Genomic DNA, 25,317 nt, shown 5'->3' with positions numbered 1-25,317 from the left:
GTGGATTGAGTCTAGAGTCAATACCACTGCCTCGGTTACCGAACATTCCTCGAAGTCTAAACATCCTGCCACTGACTTTCATTCACTATATCTCACTCTGTATGTTAAACGATACTCTAGAGCAGTGCTTGGCAACAGACAGCCTGCGAGAAACATTTGGCCCCAAAGCGATTTTTTTCGAGCCCCTCAATGTTTTCTTAGTTAATAAAAAAAATATATAATAATGTCCCGGCCCTGCAACCTGCTGCGCATGAAAAAATTGTCTGACCACTGAATGTAGTTGCCTACCCCCTGCTTTAGAGACTCGTCTCTGACATCAGATCAGTTTTACACACTGACCAAAATTTATTCACAACACCTCATTCTGTCTTGCCAGGTCTGGTAGTGAGGTCGAGCGACACACCAGTGAGAAGAAAAAGGAGGATAGGAAGAAGAGACACAAGCGGAAGGAGCGCGTGGAGGAAGAGGCAGAGGAAGAGGCCCAAGAGGAGGACGAAGGAGAATGGGAGAAGGTGAAGGGAGGAGTGCCCCTCGTTAAGGTGGGTAATCAAGTTATGGCACTCCACTTATCTGTATGTATAGTTTGTGTTCATTAACCACCAAATGTAAGAATTGACAAACGGAGAGGGACCACCTGACCTTTACTAATAAGAAACACATTTTTAGTTTTTCATTGCAAAACGTTTTAAAGCATTTTCTCTCTAGTCCCCAAATGAACACAACCCAATGGTCCTATATGGTCATAACGCGTCTCAGAGTAGAAGTGCTGCTAATCTAGGATAATTTCTGCCTCTTAGATTGTATTGACCTGATCCTAGATCAGCACTGCACTGAAATGCTTTGAGTACAGAGCCAAACCTGCCAGTGAATGTGGATAGTGCTAATTGCTTTTCCCAACAGGAGAAGTTTAAAGGTTAGGTAGCATGAACGTAACCACATTTAACATATGGTTAGTATATGCATCAAAAGTCCCAATGCAAAGTTTCACCTCACTTTTTAATTTGTTGTGTTATTACATAAAACCTATCAGAATGCCGTATTCATGCCAGAAAATGTTTTTGTGGGTCTGATGTAATATGGAGGACCCGGCAAGCCAGCCTATTCCCTATAATGTGAACTCCAACAGAAATAACTTCAAATTCAACCAAATCATTTGCACTCAATTACATTTTCAGCTCTTACAAGCAAATACTTTATGAATGTATTGTTGCAAGCTGATTTGTTGAGGCTGCTAGCCAACCAGCCTGCAAACGTTATGTTAGCACTGCATGGGTCAGCCAGTTGCTATAAACACCTAGCTTACAGCTACATTAAAGTAAACCAAGGTTTTGGACGCCATCTCACCAGTTACCAAACAATGTTGCCAGTGAATGCAGTTCTTAGCCAGCCAGCTACGGTTTGTTATTTTAGCCAGCTAACTAGACTAGCTAGCCAACCACCACGGGCGACATAACTGAATAGTAAGCCAAAAAACAACACCACCTGGTCTAGCACAGGAACCCAAAGAACACACACAAAAAAGCCGTCAGATATAAAGTACAGAGAGTGGAGACTGATATGCGGCTGAGTTGGCTACCAAAGAATGGCCAAGGACAGAGACATTTCAAAGGGAGACGCCATTTCACCGGCAGAGGGGAGAGTCAGCTAATCCTATAGTGAGGCAAATCTAAAGTAGATTCCAGAGACAATAATCCAGAGTCGGCATTGGGCACAGGGGACGAGGGGAAGAGACAACAATAAAACGTTGATCTGAGGAAGGCTCCAGGCAGATTGAAGTTATCACAACAGCACAGTCAGTCAACTACTGTAGGGCGCTAGTACTAAGCTAAGGTTGAAAAACTCAAAACACGTCAAAAAGTTGACCAAATAAATTGTAGGACAAAAACGAAGAACAGACGAGGTACTAAACAATTAGAGCAGGCAGGAATTATTTTCCACTTTCCTTTTGCACCAGAGGCAAGCCTGCCGGTGCAGAAGTCAGAGCCGCATGAAGCAGGTGAGAGGGATCATGCGCCCCCCCAAGTGTGGGGAATTTGATTGGCTGTTTACATCACACTACCTCGTGATTGGTAAATTGTAGCTCATCACTGCCAGCAGCCTGTCTGCATGGCTAGTGGCTAACATTAGCCAGCTTGAGCTATCTAACGCAGAGTAGATTCAGAGAAAATAGTTAATTGTGGTTATACAGAAATAAATGAATAAATATGTTTAAAAAAACATGTTTGTATTTATACAACTGTTTGTATTTATAGCTAACCAGATCGTGCCTTCAACTAAGTTACTAAGTCTTTGACCACAGTGTGTTGTTACTTTAGTGAGTAAAAACTCATGCTTCCCACCCTTTAAGATGTTTGCCAAGGGAACAGAAATCAACACAACAGTTGTTGTAAAGAAACTCAACGAGATTCTGCAGGCCCGTGGAAAGAAGGGAACAGACAGGTACGACTCATTTGACTACATTGACATAAATACTCGGTCCCAAAATGTACCCCTAGTCGATGGCCCTTTGTCGATCTGAAAACCATGCTGAAGTAAACAATATGGTATCGGTTGTACCTAAGGCTATGCGAAGTTTTTGCCTTTCACAGATATAGCACTTTCATGTCTACAAAGGGACATCAGGTATGGTTTTGGGGTTTCTTTTGCTACCAGATAAAAACGCCATTCAGTAAAAGCTCTGGCCGATATGACACCAAAGCCTGAAAAGACCCTAAACTAACTTAGCACTGTCCCTACCCGTTATTCTCTCTACCTCCCTCCTCTACCTATGCTTTGTTCAGAGCTGCCCAGATCGAGCTTCTCCACGCCCTGGCCAACATCTCCAATGAGAACATTCTGGGCGAGGGCATCCTGGTCAAGATCAAGTTTAACATCATCGCCTCCCTGTACGACTACAACCCTAACCTGGCCGCCTTCATGAAGGTCAGACTCACTGGCGTTAAATGCTAAGTTGCTAAATTCCAAATGGTTAAATGCTTAAATTGCTAAATGCTAAAACTTTCCTGTTTTCTTACCGTCCATCTGCCCACTCCACAGATGTGTGGCTATATGCTAACGGAATAGACTGTCCATCATAGTCTGAAGGGATTGAGCCTGAGCGGTCTTAATTCTGCTACCTCAATATGAAATGACAACACATTTGGGGAGGGAAAAAAAAATATATATTTCATGTGCGTTTTCGTCCTGGATTCTCCCGTATCCGGCCCAAGTGTGACACCAAATCACGCTAATATCTCCTCATCCATTTTTCCTGTCCCGCCCCACCCCTCTCCCAGGCTGATATGTGGAAGAAGTGTCTGGACTGCATTGACGAGCTGCTGGACATCCTCTTTAACAACAACAACATCTTTATCGGCGAGAACATCACCGAGGACAGCGAGAACCTGGCCATTATTGACTCACAGGTAATTCTCTCACATAAAACTCTTAGTGGTTGATTGAGTTTCTTTCAGTGAATGAATGATTGATTGGTTCATTTATTTGAACTACTCCAAACGAGTAGTTCCCCACAGGAAAATTTAAGTTCTAATATCATTCTAAAAAATAAATACATATACAGTCAAGAACAAGCACCTATCAAATACATTAGTCTTTTACTTATTGCCATTGTGGTCCTTTTGGCAAGAAGACAGGCATGGCAATACACTTCATGTGATAGGCTGCAGTTTGCAGTAGATGGTACAAATAAATTCAGTTTCTCTATCCATTCCTCAGCCATTCAGGGTGCGCGGCTGCATTCTGACCTTGGTGGAGAGGATGGACGAGGAGTTCACAAAGATCATGCAGAACACTGACCCCCACTCTCAAGGTGAGGCCCTCTCATAGTGTTCTCGCTATTTTAGATCCACACTCGCATTTTCGCATTATCCAAGTCACTTGTGCGTCTGTCAATGACCAACTGAATTGATACTCAATCACTATAGATGCATATGAAGTAACGGGATTAATGGAATAGACAGCAATATAATTCCTATGAAAACCTGTACCATGTACATAACACACATTATTGGGATCACTTTTTTTTTACCTATGAAAACCCATACCCTGATCTCTTTTTCACACCAACTTTAAATTTCACACAATGATATTTAATCACTCACTCTCTCTCCCTCCCCCAGAGTACGTGGACAACTTGAAGGACGAGGGGCGTGTGTGCGGCATCATCGACCGCCTGCTGGGCTACCTGGAGACCAAGGGCAGCACGGAGGAGGTGTGCCGCGTCTACCTACGGCGCATCATGCACACCTACTACAAGTTTGACTACAAGGCTCACCGCCGCGCCCTGGGCCTCCAGGGAGAGACCAAGGTAAGGAAATGGACCCATCATGAACACAAAATTACTTTCAGGTTATGTGTACACTCAATATGGTAGCCGGTGTACCAATCATAGAACTTGAATGGAAATGTATGTTTTAGTAATTATATTTCCATGGTCTCTTTCTTGTTTTAAGTTGCAGGATGGGAGAGATGTAAGCAATGTGGCGGATACTTACTAGGAATTTGTGTAAAACGTTTGAACGAAGAATCATAAAAGGACATGAAGTCACAAATTTCTGAACATTAAAAATCCCAATTTCTTTTAAATGTTTTAACATCACACCCCTAGTCATAACCCAACCTTGTCCTCACCTAGTGTCGTTACGATACCAGGCCTAGTATCACGATGCCATAATTTTAAAAAATCCTAGTGGTAGAAAAAAAAGTGGCCTAGCATCCTGTTCGTCCTGTCCCCTGAACGCTTGGTCACATTTTCTAAACGTTCTCCAAAAACCTGTCGCTGAAATTCACACTTCTACTCAATACAACTCATTGAGTTTAACTCCACACTGTTAAGTGGAAAAATGGAATACTGCATAGAATGGCTAATTTGCTCATATTTGCAAAGGCCTACCTGTGATTTGGTGGGAGGAAAGAAAAAAACAAATCAAATTTGCCTAAACTATGTTGTTACTCCCACTCGTTCTATTCTGGTTAGAGCCAGTTTGTACTGTTCTGTGAAGGGAGTAGTACACAGTGTTATACGAGATCTTCAGTTTCTTGGCAATTTCTCTTATGGAATAGCCTTCATTTCTCAGAACAAGAATAGACTGATGAGTTTCAGAAGAAAGTGCTTTGTTTCTGGCCATTTTGAGCCTTTAATCGAACCCACAAATGCTGATGCTCCAGATACTCAACTAGCCTAAAGAAGACCAGTTTTATTGCTTCTTTAATCAGAGCAAAACATTTCAGCTGTACTAACATAATTGCAAAAGGGTTTTCTAATATTGAATTAGCCTTTTAAATTATTAACTTGGATTAGCTAACACAACATGCCATTGGAACACAGGAGTGATGGTTGCTGATAATGAGCCTCTACATCCATGTTGATATTCCCTTAAAAATCATCCATTTCAAGCAACAATAGTAATTTACAACATTAACAATGTCTACACTTTCTGATCAATTTGACAAAAAATGTCCTTGTTTTTGAAAGAAAAGCTCATTTTTAAGTGACCCCAAACTTTTGAACGGAAGTGTGTATTATTTAAACTGACGGGGGAATAGATGCGGCAGGGTAGCTAGCCTAGTGGTTAGAGCGTTGGACTAGTAACCGAAAGGTTGCAAGTTCGAATCCCCGAGCTGACAAGGTACAAATCTGTCGTTCTGCCCCTGAACAGGCAGTTAACCCACTGTTCCTAGGCCGTCATTGAAAATAAGAATTTGTTCTTAACTGACTTGCCTAGTTAAATAAAGGTATAAAAAAAGGAAGAGTGGGTGGAGAGAAGCTGGTAGGGGTTGCTGATGGCTGATTCCAGCTGCCATATGTGGTTGGCACTTGAAAAGTGAAGTGGATATTATTATTGATATTATTGGACTTGTGCGTACAAGAGACTAGTAACTGTTGCTGACTTTATAAACATTTTATAACAGGCAGGTTCTTGTAGGTTCTTTAGATCGGTAGGGCTGAAAAGGTTGGTTATTATTATATGACACGGTACTACGGCATTTTTAAATGTTTTAAGTGTCATGACATTTTGATTTCGTGGTACCGGTACACTGTGCAACACTATACTCGCCTACTATTGAATTGTCACTTTATCCCTCTCCCCCTGCTCTCTTTGTATTTCCTCCCTAGTCTGAGCAGGATGCGGAGGAGAGCGAAGGCGAGGACAGTGCCTTCATCATGGACCGCCTGTGCAAGTTCATCTACGCTAAGGACCGCACAGACCGCATCCGCACATGTGCCATCCTGTGCCACATCTACCACCACGCACTTCACTCGCGCTGGTATCAAGCCCGTGACCTGATGCTCATGAGCCACCTGCAGGATAATATTCAGCACGCTGACCCGCCTGTACAGGTATGAGCACGTGAGTGTGGGCACACACACACACACACACACACAACAGGGCAGCACCCAGTATGCCAAGCTGTTCATACATATAGGGGCACACACACCTGCTGGGCAACATCCGGCAGGCTACAGGGCTCCAGACTAACTCTTTCCCTGGGTGGCACTGGTGCCAGTGCCACTAAAACACACAATTACCATTGGACAAAGGAACTTAATGATATATTTAAGGAAGCTGATCTACAAAGCATATTTAGAAACAAGTTATGATGCAATGTCAACTTGATCAAACACAAGTTAACCCTTAGCTACAAAGCAAAATGGGCAACTGATATATGGCTAAAACCTAAGCTCAGAATTTATAACCAGATCCAAAACACCTATGATCTAGAACCCTATGTCACCTGTCGGTTAACAAGAAATCAAAGATCCTTGTGAGCGCAGTTGAGAAGCAGGATACTGCCTCTGGCAATTAAAAAAGGTAGCTTCAATGCCATAAATGAAGATGATTTGCTTGGTACAGCCTGCGATTTAAGGGAGATTATACATTTGAGTAACCCTGTTTGCAGAAAATGCAACAGAAACCAAAACTATAATGAGGAAAAACTTGAATGACTATTCAGAAAAGGTTGCATATTTTGTACTGAACAAAAATAGAAACGCAACGTGCAACAATTTCAACGACTTTACTGAGTTACAGTTCATATGAGGAAGGCAGTCAATTGAAATAATTTCAATAGGCCCTAATCTATGGATTTCACATGACTGGGCAGTGGTGCAGCCATGGGTGGGCCTGGGAGGGAATAGGCCCACCCACTGCGGAGCCAGGCCAAGCCAATCAGAATGAGAAGCCGGATGTGGAAGTCCTGGGCTGGCGTGGTTACACGTGGTCTGTGGTTGTGAGGCCGGTTGGACGCACTGCCAAATTCTCTAAAACGACATTGGATGCAGCTTATGGTAGAGAAATGAACATTAACCACTCGGGCAACAGCTCTGTTGGGCATTCCTGCAGTCAGCATGCCAATTGCGCACTCCCTCAACTTCAGACATTGTGTTGTCACACAACTGCACATTTTAAAGTGGCATTTTATTGTCCCCAGCACATGGTGCACCTGTGTAATTAGCTTCTTGATGTGCTACACCTTTCAGGTGGATGGATTATCTTGGTAAAGGAGAAATTCTCACCAACAGAAATATAAAGAAATTTGTGCACAACATTTTAGAGAAATAATATTTTTGTGCGAAATGGAACATTTCTGAGTATTTATTTCAGCTCATGAAACATGGAACCAACACTTAACATGTTGCGTTTATTTTTGTTCTGTGTATTTCCAAAGCTTGATAAGTTGTATAACTGAAAGGTTTTTGTTTTGTTTCAATTGTTGTACACTGACTGCACAAAACATTAGGAACACCGGCTCTTTCCATGACATACTACCCAGGTAAATCCAGGTGAAATCTATTATCCCCTATTGATGTCACCTATTATATCCACTTAAATCAGTGTAGATGAAGGGGAGGAGACACGTTTAAGAAGGATTTTTAAGCCTTGAGACAATTGAGACATGGATTGCGTGACTGGCCCATTGAGGGTGAATGGGCAAGCCAAATATTTAAGTGCCTTTGAACGGGTATGGTCCACCACCCAAAGGACTTTCAGCCAACTTCACACAACTGTGGGAAGCATTGGAGTCAACATGGGGCAGCATCCCAGTGGAATGCTTTCGACACCTTGTAGAGTCCATGCCCAGTCTAATTTGAGGCTGTTTTCAGGGCAAAAAGGGGATGCAACTCAATATTAGGAAGGTGTTCCTAATATTTGTATAGAGATCAATCAAAAATCGGCCAAGCCGATATTAGCCTTTTCTAGGCTATCAGCCCTTTTATATCGGGTTTGCCGATAGTCCCTCTACATAACAAAGCTGCTGCCACTCACCGCCTGAGCCACGAGCACTGCACAATGCCGAGGAATGTCTAACAGAGAAAATAATCATCAGCAGCAAGCTCAACAGAATGGTGCAGTTTTGAGAAAAGGATGAATTGAACATTGTGACCAAAATCGAACTCCTGTTGCAAATACTAGTTTAGTTAATTCACTAATAATCAGGATTGTGTCAACATACCTGCATGCAATCAAATTGTATTTTTTACATACACATGGTTATCAGATTTTATTGCTAGTGTAGCGAAGTGCTTGTGACCTAGCTTAGCATAGCTATATGCAGGCAAAGATGACGATATCTAACCCTTTCATCTGTGGTGTTGGCTAGCTAGCTATATTACCTACTATGCTAGCTAGATTTTTTATTTTATTTCACCTTTATTTAACCAGGTAGGCTAGTTGAGAACAAGTTCTCATTTGCAACTGCGACCTGGCCAAGATAAGGCATAGCAGTGTAAACAGACAACACAGTTACACATGGAGTAAACAATTAACAAGTCAATAACACAGTAGAAAAAAGGGGAGTCTATATATACATTGTGTGCAAAAGGCATGAGAAGGTAGGCAAATAATTACAATTATGCAGATTAACACTGGAGTGATAAATGATCAGATGGTTATGTACAGGTAGAGATATTGGTGTGCAAAAGAGCAGAAAAATAAATAAATAAAAACAGTATGGGGATGAGGTAGGTGAAAATGGGTGGGCTATTTACCAATAGACTATGTACAGCTGCAGCGATCGGTTAGCTGCTCAGATAGCAGATGTTTGAAGTTGGTGAGGGAGATAAAAGTCTCCAACTTCAGCGATTTTTGCAATTCGTTCCAGTCACAGGCAGCAGAGAACTGGAACGAAAGGCGGCCAAATGAGGTGTTGGCTTTAGGGATGATCAGTGAGATACACCTGCTGGAGCGCGTGCTACGGATGGGTGTTGCCATCGTAACCAGTGAACTGAGATAAGGCGGAGCTTTACCTAGCATGGACTTGTAGATGACCTGGAGCCAGTGGGTCTGGCGACGAATATGTAGCGAGGGCCAGCCGACTAGAGCATACAAGTCGCAGTGGTGGGTGGTATAAGGTGCTTTAGTGACAAAACGGATGGCACTGTGATAAACTGCATCCAGTTTGCTGAGTAGAGTGTTGGAAGCAATTTTGTAGATGACATCGCCGAAGTCGAGGATCGGTAGGATAGTCAGTTTTACTAGGGTAAGTTTGGCGGCGTGAGTGAAGGAGGCTTTGTTGCGGAATAGAAAGCCGACTCTTGATTTGATTTTCGATTGGAGATGTTTGATATGGGTCTGGAAGGAGAGTTTAGAGTCTAGCCAGACACCTAGGTACTTATAGATATCCACATATTCAAGGTCGGAACCATCCAGGGTGGTGATGCTGGTCAGGCGTGCGGGTGCAGGCAGCGAACGGTTGAAAAGCATGCATTTGGTTTTACTAGCGTTTAAGAGCAGTTGGAGGCCACGGAAGGAGTGCTGTATGGCATTGAAGCTCGTTTGGAGGTTAGATAGCACAGTGTCCAAGGACGGGCCGGAAGTATATAGAATGGTGTCGTCTGCGTAGAGGTGGATCAGGGAATCGCCCGCAGCATGAGAAACATCATTGATATATACAGAGAAAAGAGTCGGCCCGAGAATTGAACCCTGTGGCACCCCCATAGAGACTGCCAGAGGACCGGACAGCATGCCCTCCGATTTGACACACTGAACTCTGTCTGCAAAGTAATTGGTGAACCAGGCAAGGCAGTCATCCGAAAAACCGAGGCTACTGAGTCTGCCGATAAGAATACGGTGATTGACAGAGTCGAAAGCCTTGGCAAGGTCTATGAAGACGGCTGCACAGTACTGTCTTTTATCGATGGCGGTTATGATATCGTTTAGTACCTTGAGCGTGGCTGAGGTACACCCGTGACCGGCTCGGAAACCAGATTGCACAGCGGAGAAGGTACGGTGGGATTCAAGATGGTCAGTGACCTGTTTGTTGACTTGGCTTTCGAAGACCTTAGATAGGCAGGGCAGGATGGATATAGGTCTGTAACAGTTTGGGTCCAGGGTGTCGCCCCCTTTGAAGAGGGGGATGACTGCGGCAGCTTTCCAATCCTTGGGGATCTCAGACGATATGAAAGAGAGGTTGAACAGGCTGGTAATAGGGGTTGCGACAATGGCGGCGGATAGTTTCAGGAATAGAGGGTCCAGATTGTCAAGCCCAGCTGATTTGTACGGGTCCAGGTTTTGCAGCTCTTTCAGAACATCTGCTATCTGGATTTGGGTAAAGGAGAACCTGGAGAGGCTTGGGCGAGTAGCTGCGGGGGGGGGGGAGCTGTTGGCCGAGGTTGGAGTAGCCAGGCGGAAGGCATGGCCAGCCGTTGAGAAATGCTTGTTGAAGTTTTCGATAATCATGGATTTATCGGTGGTGACCGTGTTACCTAGCCTCAGTGCAGTGGGCAGCTGGGAGGAGGTGCTCTTGTTCTCCATGGACTTCACAGTGTCCCAGAACTTTTTGGAGTTGGAGCTACAGGATGCAAACTTCTGCCTGAAGAAGTTGGCTGAAGAAGTTGCCTGAAGAAGTTGGCTTTAGCTTTCCTAGCTTTCCTGATAGGAACTAATAGCCAACATAGCTAGCTAATGTTATCTGGTTATCATTTTGAACATGCACCTTTTTCTGCAACGAGCCATCTGACTTACGGTCTAATGTTAGCTATTTACTGGTGTGCTGATCTGACCAGCCGTCATAAATTGCCACAAAACAAGCAAGTATAGTGTAGAGAATCATTTTATCATCTAAACCGCTGTGAAATATGTTTTCCATAACCAAAAATATTGTATTTTCAACTGTTTGAAGCTTGTGCATTTGCATTTGCAAAGTAATCAGACCCCTTTTTCCCACATTTTGTTACGGTACAGCCTTATTCTAAAATGGATTAAGTTATTTTTTTTAATCTACACAGAAAAACTCACATTTACATAAGTTTTCAGACCCTTTCCCCTGAAGCACCTTTGGCAGCGCTTACAGCCTTGAATCTTTTGGGGTATGACACTACAAGCTTGGCACACCTGTATTTGCCGAGTTTCACACCTTCTCTGCAAATCCTCTCAAGCTCTGTCAGGGTGGATGGGGAGAGTCGCTGCACAGCTATTTTCAGGTCTCTCCAGATGTTTGATCTGTTTTAAGTCCGGACTCTGGCTGGGCCACTCAATGACATTCAGAGACTTGTCCTGAAGCCACTCCTGCGTTGTCTTGGCTGTGTGCTTAGGGTCATTTTCCAGTTGGAAGGTGAACGTACTCCAATCTGAGGTCCTGAGCGCTCTGGAGGTTTTCATCAAGGATCTCTCTGTACTTTGCTCTGTTCATCTTTGCCTCGATCCTGACTAGTCTTCCAGTCCCTGCTGCTAAAAAACATCCCCACAATATGAGGCTGCCACCACCATGCTTCAGCATAGGGATGATGCCAGGTTTCCTCCAGGCGTGACGCTTGGCATTCAGGCCAAAGAGTTCAATCTTTGTTTCATCAGACCAGAGAATCTTGTTTCTGATGGTCAGTCCTTTAGGTGTCTTTTGGTAAACTCCAAGCAGGCTCTCATGTGCCTTTTACATAAAGGCCTGATTGGTGGAATGCTGCAGTGATGGTTGTCCTTCTGGAAAGTTCTCCCATCTCCACAGAGGAACTGTAGCTCTATCAGAGTGACCATCAGGTTCTTGATCACCTCCCTGACCAAGGCCCTTCTCCCCAGATTGCACAGTTTGGACGTGTGGCCTGCTCTAGGAAGAGTGTTGGTGGTTCCAAACTTCTTCCATTTAAGAATTATAAAGGCCCGTGTGTTCTTGGGGACCTTCAATGCTGCAGACATTTTTTGGTACCCTTCCCCAGATCTGTGCCTCGACACAATCCTGTCTCGGAGCTCTACGGACAATTCCTTCGACCTCATGACTTGGTTTTTGCTCAGACATGCACGGTCAACTGTGGGACCTTATATAGACAGGTGGGTGCCTTTCCAAATCATGTCCAATCAATTGAATTTACCACAGGTGGACTCCAATCAAATTGTAAAAACATTCCATGATCAATGGAAACAGGGTGCACCTGAGCTCAATTTCGAGACTCATAGCAAAGTGTCTCAATACTTAATGGGCCCACCCAATAAGGTATTACTGTTTATTTTTTAATTAATTAGCAAAAATGTCTAAACCTATTTTCGCTTTGTCATTAAGGTATTGTGTGTAGATTGATTAGGAAAATGCACTTTATAACACCTCTTCGCCAGGCCAAATATGTACACTCCTTTCTTGAGACATCAATATCTTAACAGCCTTCATTTCTATTATAGACATGTTTGCGCAGTGACAAACCTATAAGCCTTCAGCGCACTCATGTAGGAGAGTCCACTTTTTATAAAACACAAAGGGCTATTGGTATAGTGAAGGGTGTAAGTGTAAACCCACTTTTTTTTCAGTGGGCATTATTTATACTCACTACTGATGCGTATAAAAGTAATGTAGTGGAGGTATATGACTTAAGTATGTAGTACAAAAGAGAGATCGTGCACATGAAATATAGTCACATGCTCGCTGTGCACACAGCTTAGTTTCAGCGGAATATCATCTGCGGGGAGTAAGAGTGTGTAGCTCTCAGCTGGTTTTGGCATGGAGCAGCTCACAGAAGAATGACATCGGTAGCCGGTAGGGTAGAAAAGATGTTTCAACTTGTATCTACAGTAAATTCTAACTAAGGCAACAATGGGTATGCAAAGCAGGTATTGAAAAAGTTTAGTTCTTTGTTACTGGACAATTTGTGATGCGCAGTTGTCATGATGCCTGTTTACATCAGGAGCATAGACATGGATGGGCCTGGGTGGACAGAGGCCCATCCACTGGGGAGCCAGGCCAACCCAATCAGATTTTGGTTTAAGCATTGTTGTTGACTTTTTCTATGTAAAAAAAAGTGGGATTTGAGAGTGAACAATCTATACGAAAACTGTGGATTTTTCACACCGGGTGCCATTCATTCACTGGGTGGACCGTTTGGGAACTTTTTGGCAAAATTTGAGTATACCCACTTCAGGCACCACGACACCACTGCATAGGGCCGATGGAAAGACAGCATTCACACACAGCATGATGTTAAAGGATAGGCAGTGCATAAACTAGGACATAATAAACCAGGAGGTCCCAATCATAAGAATACAAAAACACAACCATTTCCCTGTTGAAATGTACAACTAAACTCAGCAAAAAAAAGAAACGTCCTCACTGTCAACTGCGTTAATTCTCAGCAAACTTAACATGTGTAAATATTTGTATGAACATAACAGGATTCAACGACTGAGACATGAACTGAAAAAGTTCCACAGACATGTGACTAACAGAAATGGAATAATGTGTCCCTGAACAAAGTTGGGAGTCAAAATCAAAAGTAACAGTCGGTATCTGATATGGCCACCAGCTGCATTAAGTACTGCAGTGCATCTCCTCCTCATGGACTGCACCAGATTTGCCAGTTCTTGCTGTGAGATGTTACCCCACTCTTCCACCAAGGCACCTGCAAGTTCCCAGACATTTCTGGGGGGAATGGCCCTAGCCTTCACCCTCCGATCCAACAGGTCCCAGATGTGCTCAATGGGATTGAGATCCGGGCTCTTCGCTGGCCATGGCAGAACACTGACATTCCTGTCTTGCAGGAAATTACGCACAGAACAAGCAGTATGGCTTGGTGGCATTGTCATGCTGGAGGGTCACGTCAGGATGAGCCTGCAGGAATGGTACCACATGAGGGAGGAGGATGTCTTCCCTGTAACGCACAGCGATGACATTGCCTGCAATGACAACAAGCTCAGTCCGATGATGCTGTGACGCACCACCCCAGACCATGACGGACCCTCCACCTCCAAATCAATCCCGCTCCAGAGTACAGGCCTCAGTGTAATGCTCATTCCTTCAACAATGACCATCACCCCTGGTGAGACAAAACCGCGCCTCGTCAGTGATGAGCACTTTTGAGCAGATATGAAATGACAATCCTAAAATTAGTCAAATATCAAATTCCCAGTTTATGCTACAAAACCAACTTTATAAGAGGTTTTAAAAATGGGTTATATTTGACTCAACGTTCCATGATGTCTTTTCACAGTCCCCAAATCCAGAACAAATTCAAGAAAGCTTTATATAGAGCCATTATTACATGGAACTCCCTCATTTTCCTCAAGTGAACAGCAAACCTTGTTTCAAAAAACATAAAGCAACACCTCACGGCACAACACCTATCCCCTATTTGACCTAGATAGTTTGTGTGTATGTATTTTTTTAGGCTATGTGTGCCTTTTTGTAAAACTTTTTTTTAATGTAGTTCTGTCCTTGAGCTGTTGTCTTAATGTTCTGTATTATGTCATGTTTTGTGTGGACCCCAGGAAGAGCAGCTGCTTCTTTTGCAACAGCTAATAAGGATCCTAATCAAAAACCAATGGCTATCGAGAAATCAAACAAATACATTAATATTCCCTAAAATTGGATACTTTAATGTTTTACCCACTCCAATACCCTAGATCCACTCCAATTTGCATACCGCCCCAACAGATCCACAGATGATGCAATCTCTATTGCACTCCACACTTCCCTTTCCCACCTGGACAAAAGGAACACCTATGTGAGAATGCTATTCATTGACTACAGCTCAGCGTTCAACACCATATTGCCCTCGAAGCTCATCAATAAGCTAAGGACCCTGGGACTAAACAGCTCCCTCTGCAACTGGATCCTAGACTTCCTGACGGGCCGCCCCCAGGTGGTAAGGGTAGGTAACAACATATCCGCCACGCTGATCCTCAGTCCCCTCCTGTACTCCCTGTTTACTCATGACTGCATGGCCAGCCACGACTCCAACACCATCATTAAGTTTGCCGATGACACCACAGTGGTAGGCCTGATCACCGACAACGACGAGACAGCCTATAGGGAGGAGGTCCGACACCTGGTTGTGTGGTTCCAGGACAGCAACCTCTCCCTCAACGTAATCAAGACAAAGGAGATTATTGTGGACTACAAGAAAAAGAGGATAGCGCACGCCCCCATTCTCATTGACGGGGCTGCAGTGGAACAGGTTGAGAGCTTCAAGTTCCTTGGTGTCCACATCACCAACAAACTAACATGGTCCAAGCACACCAAGACAGTCGTAAAGAGGGCATGACAAAACCTATTACCCTTCAGGAGACTGAAAAGATTTGGCATGGGTCCTCAGATCCTCAAAAGGTTCTACAGCTGCACCATTGAGAGCATCCTGACTGGTTGCATCACTGCCTGTTATGGCAACTGCTGCCTGGTATGGCAACTGCTCAGCCTCCGACCGCAAGGCACTACAGAGGGTAGTGCGATCGGCCCAGTACATCACAGGGGCCAAGCTTCCTGCCCTCCAGGATCTCTTTACCAGGCTGTGTCAGAGGAAGGCCCTAAAAATGGTCAGACTCCAGCCACCCTGTTCTCTCTGCTACCTCTCGGCAAGCGGTACCGGAGCACCAAGTCTAGGTCCAAGAGGCTTCTAAACAGCTTCTACCCCCAAGCCACAGCTTCTACCCCCTGAACGTCTAATCAAATGGCTACCCAGACTATTTGCATTGCCCCCTCCTCCTCTTTTACACTGCTGCTACTCTCTGTTATCTATGCAGAGTCACTTTAATAACTCTATCAACATGTACATATTACATCAACTAACCGGTGCCCCCCTGTATATTGTATCGCTATTGTTATTTTACTGCTGCTCTTTAATTACTTTTATTTCTTATTCTTATCCATGTTCTTTTTAACTGCGTTGTTGGTTAGGGGCTCGTAAGTGAGCATTTGACTAAGGTCTACACCTGTTGTATTCGTTGCATGTGACTAATAAAATGTTATAACCATAACGACAGCCTTTACCCCAAATTTGTGCAGATGGGTAACGTTAGCATTGAGGAGCAAGATTTAGCATTGATGAATAACTGTGAATAGATGGCTAAGTTGGTGCTGTTGCAACTAATAGTTACCTCACAGTTTTCAAAAGGTAGCAAACATCTTAGCTGTTGTAGTTGACCAATTTTCTCACCTTATTTGGTCCCTGATGGTCTTCAAAAAAAATGTTGTTCCTTTTTAAAAAACATTTTTGCGACCAAACTGCAGTTCCCTGGGGCTGTGACCCTGACTTTTAATACCACTGGCGTAACTTAACCAATGTAAGGAGCACTGTAAAGAATCCTCTCACTAATGAATTGTGATACCAGGTTAAAAAAAAATCCACACACATACAGCCATGCTGGGAATCCAACAGTAGTACGAGAAAGATCTCTTTCCCCTCCCTCTTCGTGTTCCATTGCTGTTTCTGCTTGTAAAGGTGTCAGAGAGGATTTAGATGCCTTCTCTTTGTGGAAGTCTCTCTCTCATGTAACCTAGCAGTATTGCAGTACTTGACACACTCAAACCGGTGCACCTGGCACCTACTACCATACCCCGTTCAAAGGCACTTAAACCTTTTGTCTTGTCCATTCACCCTCTGAATGACACACACAATCCATGTCTCAAGACTTTTAAAAATCCTTCTTTAACCAGTCGCCTCCCCTTTATCTACACTGATTGAAGTCAATTTAACAGGTGACATCAATAAGGTCACCTGGTCAGTCATTTAAATAGTTCCTAATGTTTTGTACACTCAGTGTTTAAGAAAACAAAATGCCTAACTATCTAGATGGCAAGTGAGTAAACATTGAATGTGATGTCAAGCATAAATCAGTGTTGTGACGTATTATCGTTAATGTGATGACATTCTATTTATTGAATAATTAACTATGTTTTATAACAACGTTACATTAATCAGGTAACCATTAACTCCGTAGCCTCGGGCACCACGGGATACATTTTTTTTAATGATTTAACTCAAAGAATATCAACGTCATTAGTCACTAATTAATTTCATCAGTCTCATTCGGAACGTCGCATAATTTGTAAATCTGCACAAGCCCAGGTCTCACAATCATTCCGTGCCACAAATTGAGTTGATTTATTTATTTACTAACTACTACTACTACTAAATTATAACATAAGATACACACACAGTCTTGTCTATTGATTAGACCTACAATGGCAACAGGTCCCTAGCGGACCAACACAATATGACATGTGTTACACAAGATGGAGATTTAAAGAGAGAGAGAGTGTGCACGAGAGAAAAGCACACTTGGATACATTTGTAAACTATGCTTAGTTTAGCCCTAACACCTTGCCCCGAACTGCTGCTCTTATGGGTCAGAATTATAATTTATGTATTTATGTGTTGAAGGTCTCCGTTGGGTATCTCTTCGTAGACCGAGTTCCACCTAGTGGGATAGGTTTGGCTCACACCCTTTTCTTTTGATGGCCTCGTCTCCTTCGTTACCGGGTGTAAGTCTCTGTCCACATGTCACAATGTTCTTTCTCTTGGTTGTCTGTTTCCTTGCACTCGTTCTGTGAGAATAGTCTTCTTAGGAGGCTAATCAGCCATGTTGATGCTCCCAGCTTGGGTAGGAGGGCCGTGTAGACAGCCGATAATTTGAAGAGAATAACCGGATTGTCCTTCTTGAATTCACCTTCTTAGATACAGAATAGCTACTCCACCATGATTTTCTTTGTCTTCAACCTCGTGTTGCGTTTCGCGGTCACGACTAGTCGTTAACCTCGGCTGCAGCGCTTGGTAAACTTATACTGCATGTAAATTCTTAACTCACATGTTTTATACCCTCGGGTCACAAAGGGGAGTTTCCGTCTTTATGATGTGTTGCCTGGGGTGTAGCCCGTTACAAGGCAAGGTATTAGAACTTACTAAGATCTCGTTTAGACAACTAAAATCACAGTTCATCGTGCTGCTAGGTGACCTAAACTGGGACATGCTTAACACCCCGGCCATCCTACAATCTAAGCTTGATGGCCTCAATCTCACACAAATTATCAAGAAACCTACCAGGTACAACCCCAAATCCGTAAACACGGGCACCCTCATAGATGTCATCCTAACTAACTCGCCCTCTAAATACACCTCTGCTGTTTTCAACCAAGATCTCAGCGATCACTGCCTCATTGCCTGCATCCGTAATGGGTCTGCGGTCAAACGACCACCCCTGTCACATGCTCCCTAAAACACTTCAGCGAACAGGCCTTTATAATCGACCTGGCCGAGGTATCCTGGAATGACATTGACCTCATCCCGTCAGTAGAGGATGCCTGGTTATTCTTTAAAAGTGCCTTCCTCACCATATTAAATAAGCATGCTCCATTCAAAAAATTTAGAACCAGGAATAGATATAGCCCGTGGTTCACTCCAGACCTGTCTGCCCTTGACCAGCACAAAAACATCCTGTGGCGTTCTGCAGTAGCATCGAATAGCCCCTGTGATATGCAAGTTAGGAAAGCAAAGGCTAGCTTTTTCAAACAGAAATTTGCATCCTGTAGTACAAACTCAATGTTCTGGGACACAGTAAAGTCCATGGAGAATCAGAGCACCTCCTCCCAGCTGCCCACTGCACTGAGGCTAGGAAACACTGTCACTACCGATAAATCCACTATAATTGAGACTGTCAATAAGCATTTCTCTATGGCTGGCCATGCTTTCCACCTGGCTACCCCTACCCCGGTCAACTGCCCGGCACCCTCCACAGCAACCCACCCAAGCCCCTACCATTTCTCCTTCACCCAACCACTATTACTAGCCTGTTCAACCTCTCTTTCGTATCGTCTGAGATTCCCAAAGATTGGAAAGCTGCTGCGGTTATCCCCCTCATCTAAGGGGGAGACACTCTAGACCCAAACTGCTACACACCTATGTCTATACTACCCTGCCTTTCTAAGGTCTTTGAAAGCCAAGTTAACAAACAGATTACCAACCATTTCGAATCCCACCGTACCTTCTCCGCTATGCAATCTGGTTTCTGAGCTGGTCATGGGTGCACCTCAGCTACGCTCAAGGTCCTAAACAATATCATAACTGCCATCGATAAGAGACATTACTGGGCAGCCGTAGTCATCGACCTGGCCAAGGCTTTCGACTCTGTCAATCACCGCATTCTTATCGGCAGACTCAACAGCCTTGGTTTCTCAAATGACTGCCTCGCCTGGTTCACCAACAACTTCTCAGAGTTCAGTGTGTCAATTCGGAGGGCCTGTTGTCCGGACCTATGGCAGTGTATGGGGGTGCCACAGGGTTCAATTCTCGTGCCGACTCTCTTCTCTGTATATATCAATGATGTCGCTCTTGCTGCTGGTGATTCTCTGGTCCACCTCTACACAGACGACACCATTCTGTATACTTCTGGCTCTTCTTTGGACACTGTGTTAACTAACCTCCAGACGAGCTTCAATGCCATACAACTCTTCTTCCGTGGCCTCCAACTGCTCTTAAATGCAAGTAAAACAAAATACATGCTCTTCAACCGATCATTGCCCACACCTGCCCGCCCACCCAGCATCACTACTCTGGACGGTTCTGATTTAGAATATGTGGACAACTACAAATACCTAGGTGTTTGGTTAGACTGTAAACTCTCCTTCCAGACTCACATTAAGCATCTCCAATCCAAAATTAAATCTAGTATCGGCTTCCTATTTTGCAACAAAGCACCCTTTACTCATGCTGCCAAACATACCCTCTAAAAACTGACCATCCTTCCGATCCTCGACTTCGGCGAACAAATTGGATGCAGTCTATCACAATGCCATCCGTTTTGTCACCAAAGCCCCATATACTACCCACAACTGCGACCTGTATGCTCTCGTTGGCTGGCCCTCGCTTCATATTTGTCGCCAAACCCACTGGCTTCAGGTCATCTACAAGTCACCATAGTAGCACCCACCCGTAGCACGCACTCCAGCAGGTATATCTCTCTTGTCACCCCCAAAGCCAAATCTTCCTTTGGCTGCCTTTCCTTCCAGTTCTCTGCTGCCAATGACTGGAATGAAGCTGGAGACTCTTACCTCCCTCACTAGCTTTAAGCACCAGCTGTCTGAGCAGCTCACAGATCACTGCACCTGTACATAGCCCATCTCCATACTGTATTTATTTATTTATTTATCTTGCTCCTTTGCACCCCTGCATCTCTCCTTGCACATTCATCTCCTGCACATCAATCACTCTAGTATCTAATTGGTATATTGTAATTACTTCACCACCATGGCCTATTTATTGCCTTACCTGCCTTTTCTTACTTCATTTGCACACACTGTATATAGATTTTCTTCAACTGTATTATTGACTGTATGTTGTGTTTATTCCATATGTAACTCTGTGTTGTTGTGTCAAACTGCTTTGCTTTATTCTTGGCCAGGTCGCAGTTGTAAATGAGAACTTGTTCTCAACTTGCCTACCTGGCTAAATTAAGGTGAAATAAAAAAAAATAAACATTCTCTTTGATCTGGATATTTTCTACACAACGCACAGTATGTAAACGTCATGTACATATTATGAAAACTCTTCAAGTTACAATTTTTCCGTTGTACCGTCTTCATTTAACTTTTAATTACATAACAAAAATGAAATTTTCATATTCCATCGATCATTGATACCACCATTTTGGCTGATGAAATATAACGTGTACATAGTCCATTTTATTGCATGTTACAGTTCTAAGGTAGATTCTCCATGAGGCACACGCATTCCAGTCTCTTACATTAGAGACTAGGAAGGAGTTGGGCTACTGCCTTATAAATTACGATGGGCGTGAGGTCATAAACCCCCCCCCCAATCAATCCCTCTATACCGCTCCCTCTCTGCGGGAGGTAGGGATATCTCTGTAGAACCGTGATTCATTGTAACCTGATTCTCACAGGCCCCTCATGACATCAGTGTCTTGTATTTATATGCATTGACGATTCTATTGAGTAGCAACATTTGCAACAGACAGTGCTTTACAGCAATCAAAGGTTATCTAAGCAAACCACTGCACTGGACAGTTAGAAAAACAAGCGTTACATGTTGACCACACTGCTCACGTTGCAAAATAAATGGACACGTTTTTCAATCATTGCACCCACACTGCTCGCGCTCATCAACGAGCGTCTGCATAGCCATGCGGTAAAATAGAACTTGATTCCATTTGTGATGCTTGATGCGCTCCAAGTCCCGCCTCTCCCATGTCCCATAGTTTTTTAGGAGCATATACCCACGTGGGGGATTGAAAGATGAACTGAGGTCCACACTCCAGTTGACGGTAGTACGTCACCTTAAAGTTTGTTGCCAATCGCCGTATAAAGTCCAAAGAAGAAGAAGCCTGAAGGAGGAGAGATCACTAGAAACAAACTGAGTTTACCCTTTTATCTGTGGATTCATTTGTCGGAGTAGGGGACCTTGTGCATTTCAGGTCAAATAACCACCCAATGTTTATATCCCAGGGCAAATTAGCTAGCTACAGCAAAGAGTTTGTTTTGATATTTCAACCTGCGTGTCCTGATCGCGTCTGGTGTAGGTGGACAAAATCAACATGCGCGCGTTGACGTGGTCTGGTCAGCATGTTAGTGTAGCTAATGTTAGCCACGTTGTTGCTGGCTAATGACTCATGCAACCTACAATGAAACCAAAGTAAGAAACTATTCTTGCAACTTGTTACAAAGTGTTTCCCACAAATCTGATGGTTAATCGTAGGCTGCCAGTCGTTTGCTGTTTTTCCTTTGTTTACCAAACACCATCGCTGGAAAGGAGCAACCGTTTGTAGAGTAGCTTAATCAGGATCTTCTTGTTTTGAGCTTGTTTATTCAAGCAAATTTCTCAGTTTTTGATTTGTTAAAAAAGTTTGAAATATCCAATAAATGTCGTTCCACTTCATGATTGTGTCCCACTTGTTGTTGATTCTTCACAAAAAAATACAGTTTTATATCTTTATGTTTGAAGCCTAAAATGTGGCAAAAGGTCGCAAAGTTCAAGGGTGCCAAATACTTTCGCAACACACTGTATATATCCATATATATACACGCATGCATACATATACACATATATACATACACATACCTATGTAGATATACATACTTTTTTAAGAATATACCTTTATTATTCCCCGCAAACCCTAGCACCCTTCCCCCAATTGGAGTAAACTAATAAACACTTAGGCTTCTACCTTCAGTTTATACATTTTATACACATTTGACAGACACAATCTATTTTACAATAGTTATATTTTGTTTGTTTTAAGTCCTTCCTCTATTTCTGATGTCCATCCAGTTTGATTTCTATTTGTAACTGTGCTATTTCACAAAATTTCTGAACCTATATACATACATTTTACAGACCCCGTATGTTTTACATTGGTTATCTTGTTATTAGTCCCACCCTTCAGCTCCATTCAACCCCTCCCATCTATCTTTCAACATCATCCATATTGGATTTCTATTTGCCATATATTTTTCAACTGTGCTGTGATGCTTCACAATTGTACTGAACCTTTCTATTCTCATAGCTTCTACAGATTGTAAATTCAAAATAAACATTTTTGGTAAAATAATGATTATATTATTGATTGACTATGGCTTTTCAAATCACCCTGTATTGCTATCTGCAGCATTAGTTCTAGGCAAATGTTGCAATTATTCAGCTATTCCTGGACCTGTGACCAAAAACGAGCTACATATGGACAATACCAAAATAAAAAATCTAATGACTCTGCCTCCTCACAGCAGATTGTATCCCCCATATATATAACATTCTATTGGTTGCAAGAATGTTGTATAGTCATTTAAATTGAAAAATTAGAAGTTTTGAATCCGCCGTTGTTTTGCGTATCAATTCATAAACCATGTGCCATGGAATGGGTACATCAAAAATCTCTTCCCAACTATTTTGCAATTTATATGGCACAGCTGTCAGTTTTTTGGTCCTTAAATTAAATTGGTATATGTTTTTATTTATCACACTTTTCTTTAACCGTTTGTTCTTTAATACAGGGCCGACATACAAGTTCCTTACTTTTTCCCCTCTTCTACTTGCCTCTTCCATTTTTGTGGTAATGCTGCAATTAATTGTTTGTAAATTTGGGTAGAGCAGCCATTTTTCTGTGTTAGCTTGTGTGACAACGCCACCAGTCCTATTTATGTCATTCACTAAAATTATACATTTTTTTTAACATTTCTTTGAAAAAAGTTTTTTTTTAAATCAATTAGTATATTTGAGTTTAACCACAATATTTGTTGTATTATTTGTTCTGTCTTTTCAGGTGGATTAAACTGAAATTGCAACCAACTTTCTAAGGCTTGTTTAAAAAATAACGATATTTTGGAGATTATCTCCTTTTAAAACAACCGGAAGTGAGCAGGTGTAATCTGAATAAAGGCAAAAAGGCCATTCTTGAACATAGGATGAGACATTCCTTCCAATTTACTATAGAACCAGTTTGGATTTAAGTATAACTTTTGTATGACTGATGCTTCAATGAGAGGTCTAATGTTTTAATATTTAATCATTTCTGCCCTCTGAATTCATATTCGTTATATAAATAGGCCCTTTTAATTTTGTCTGGCTTGCTGTTCCAAATCAAAATGAATATCGTTTTGTTCATATCATTTAAAAAGTAGGTCACTAGGTGTAGGCAAAACCATAAGCAAATAGGTAAACTGTGATATGACTAAAGAGTTAATCAGGGTGATTTTTCCACAAATGTATTTTCCTTTCCATGGTAGCAAGATCTTATCTATTTTTGCTAACTTTCTATAAACATTTATTGGAGAGATCATTTCTTCTCTTGTGGGATTTGTATACCGAGTATGTCGACATCTCCGTCAGACCATTTGATTGGTAAACTACATGGTAAAAAAATAGCATTTTTTTTGTGATCCAATACGTAATAATAATAACAACAGTTCCATGTAGTGGAGTTACTTTTAGTCATTTCCATATTAATTCAACATTTACCAATAATATTTTTGGCAACATCCATATATATGTAATTTTCATTCATGTTATAATATATTAACATTAAGATTCATATGTAAACACTTATCATAATTTGGTTTTAATCCAGAGAGGATAGCAAAAGTATCTAGATCTTCTATAAGGCCGTGGAGAGATTCTAATTATGGTTTTAAAAGGAAACATGAATCATCAGCGTACAATGACACCTTAGTTTTAAACCACGGATTTCTAATCCCTTAATATTATTGCTTGATCTAATTTTAACAGCTAACATTTCGATGGCAATAATAAATAGATATGCCGATAGTGGACAACCTTGTTTTACTCCTCTAGATAGTTTAAAACATTCTGAGATGTAGCCATTATTTACTATTTTACACCTAGGGTTACTATACATCATTTTAACCCATTTTATTAGAGATTCTCCAAAATTGAATATTCTAGGCATTTATATATAAACTCCAGTCATACTTTATCAAAAGCCTTTTCAAAATCAGGTATAAAAACCAGGCCTGGTGTCCCCAATGTTTCATAGTATTCTATTGTTTCCAGTACTTGTCTTATATTATCTCCAATGTATCGTCCATGTAAAAAAGCTGTCTGATTAGGATGAATAATATTTGACAATACTTTTTAATTCTATGCACCAAGCATTTTGCTAGGATTTTTGCATCACAACACTGAAGTGTAAGAGGTCTCCAATTTTTTAAATGGACTGGATCTTTATACAGTGCCTTGCGAAAGTATTCGGCCCCCTTGAACTTTGCGACCTTTTGCCACATTTCAGGCTTCAAACATAAAGATATAAAACTATTTTTTTGTGAAGAATCAACAACAAGTGGGACACAATCATGAAGTGGAACGACATTTATTGGATATTTCAAACTTTTTTAACAAATCAAAAACTGAAAAATTGGGCGTGCAAAATTATTCATTTTACATTATTATACATACAATTATTTTCAGTTAGTGGAGATGGAGGAGACTGAAACAAAAACATATTCTTAAAGTACTTCCTCTTTCAAAATATAATTCAGTGAATCATGCGTGACTCCATTTGTAACAAGGTTTAATACGTTTTTGTAGCATTTCTATATTGAAGATTGAAAAATAATTTGGTTCATTTTTTCCCCATATTCCATCCAGTTCGCTTTATTTTTATG

The 25,317-nt window shown here is 42.1% G+C and overlaps 1 protein-coding gene across 12 annotated transcripts in view; it reads left to right on the top strand.

Moving 5' to 3' along the window:
* eif3c (eukaryotic translation initiation factor 3, subunit C) overlaps positions 1 to 25,317 on the top strand; it is a 71,092-nt gene that overhangs the window by 24,465 nt on the left and 21,310 nt on the right. For all 12 annotated transcript variants that reach the window (XM_036946696.1, XM_021565545.2, XM_021565543.2 and 9 more), the window contains 7 exons: positions 377 to 539; positions 2,348 to 2,439; positions 2,781 to 2,922; positions 3,276 to 3,404; positions 3,715 to 3,808; positions 4,119 to 4,306; positions 6,116 to 6,340. In XM_036946696.1, the coding sequence (XP_036802591.1) occupies positions 377 to 539; positions 2,348 to 2,439; positions 2,781 to 2,922; positions 3,276 to 3,404; positions 3,715 to 3,808; positions 4,119 to 4,306; positions 6,116 to 6,340 (1,033 nt within the window). The remainder of the gene's footprint in view (positions 1 to 376; positions 540 to 2,347; positions 2,440 to 2,780; positions 2,923 to 3,275; positions 3,405 to 3,714; positions 3,809 to 4,118; positions 4,307 to 6,115; positions 6,341 to 25,317) is intronic.

The sequence above is a fragment of the Oncorhynchus mykiss genome, chromosome 16, assembly GCF_013265735.2.
Source record: "Oncorhynchus mykiss isolate Arlee chromosome 16, USDA_OmykA_1.1, whole genome shotgun sequence".
Taxonomy (NCBI): Eukaryota; Metazoa; Chordata; class Actinopteri; order Salmoniformes; family Salmonidae; genus Oncorhynchus; species Oncorhynchus mykiss.
Note: the sequence above shows the minus strand (reverse complement) of the source record. Positions and strands in the feature narration are given on the sequence as shown.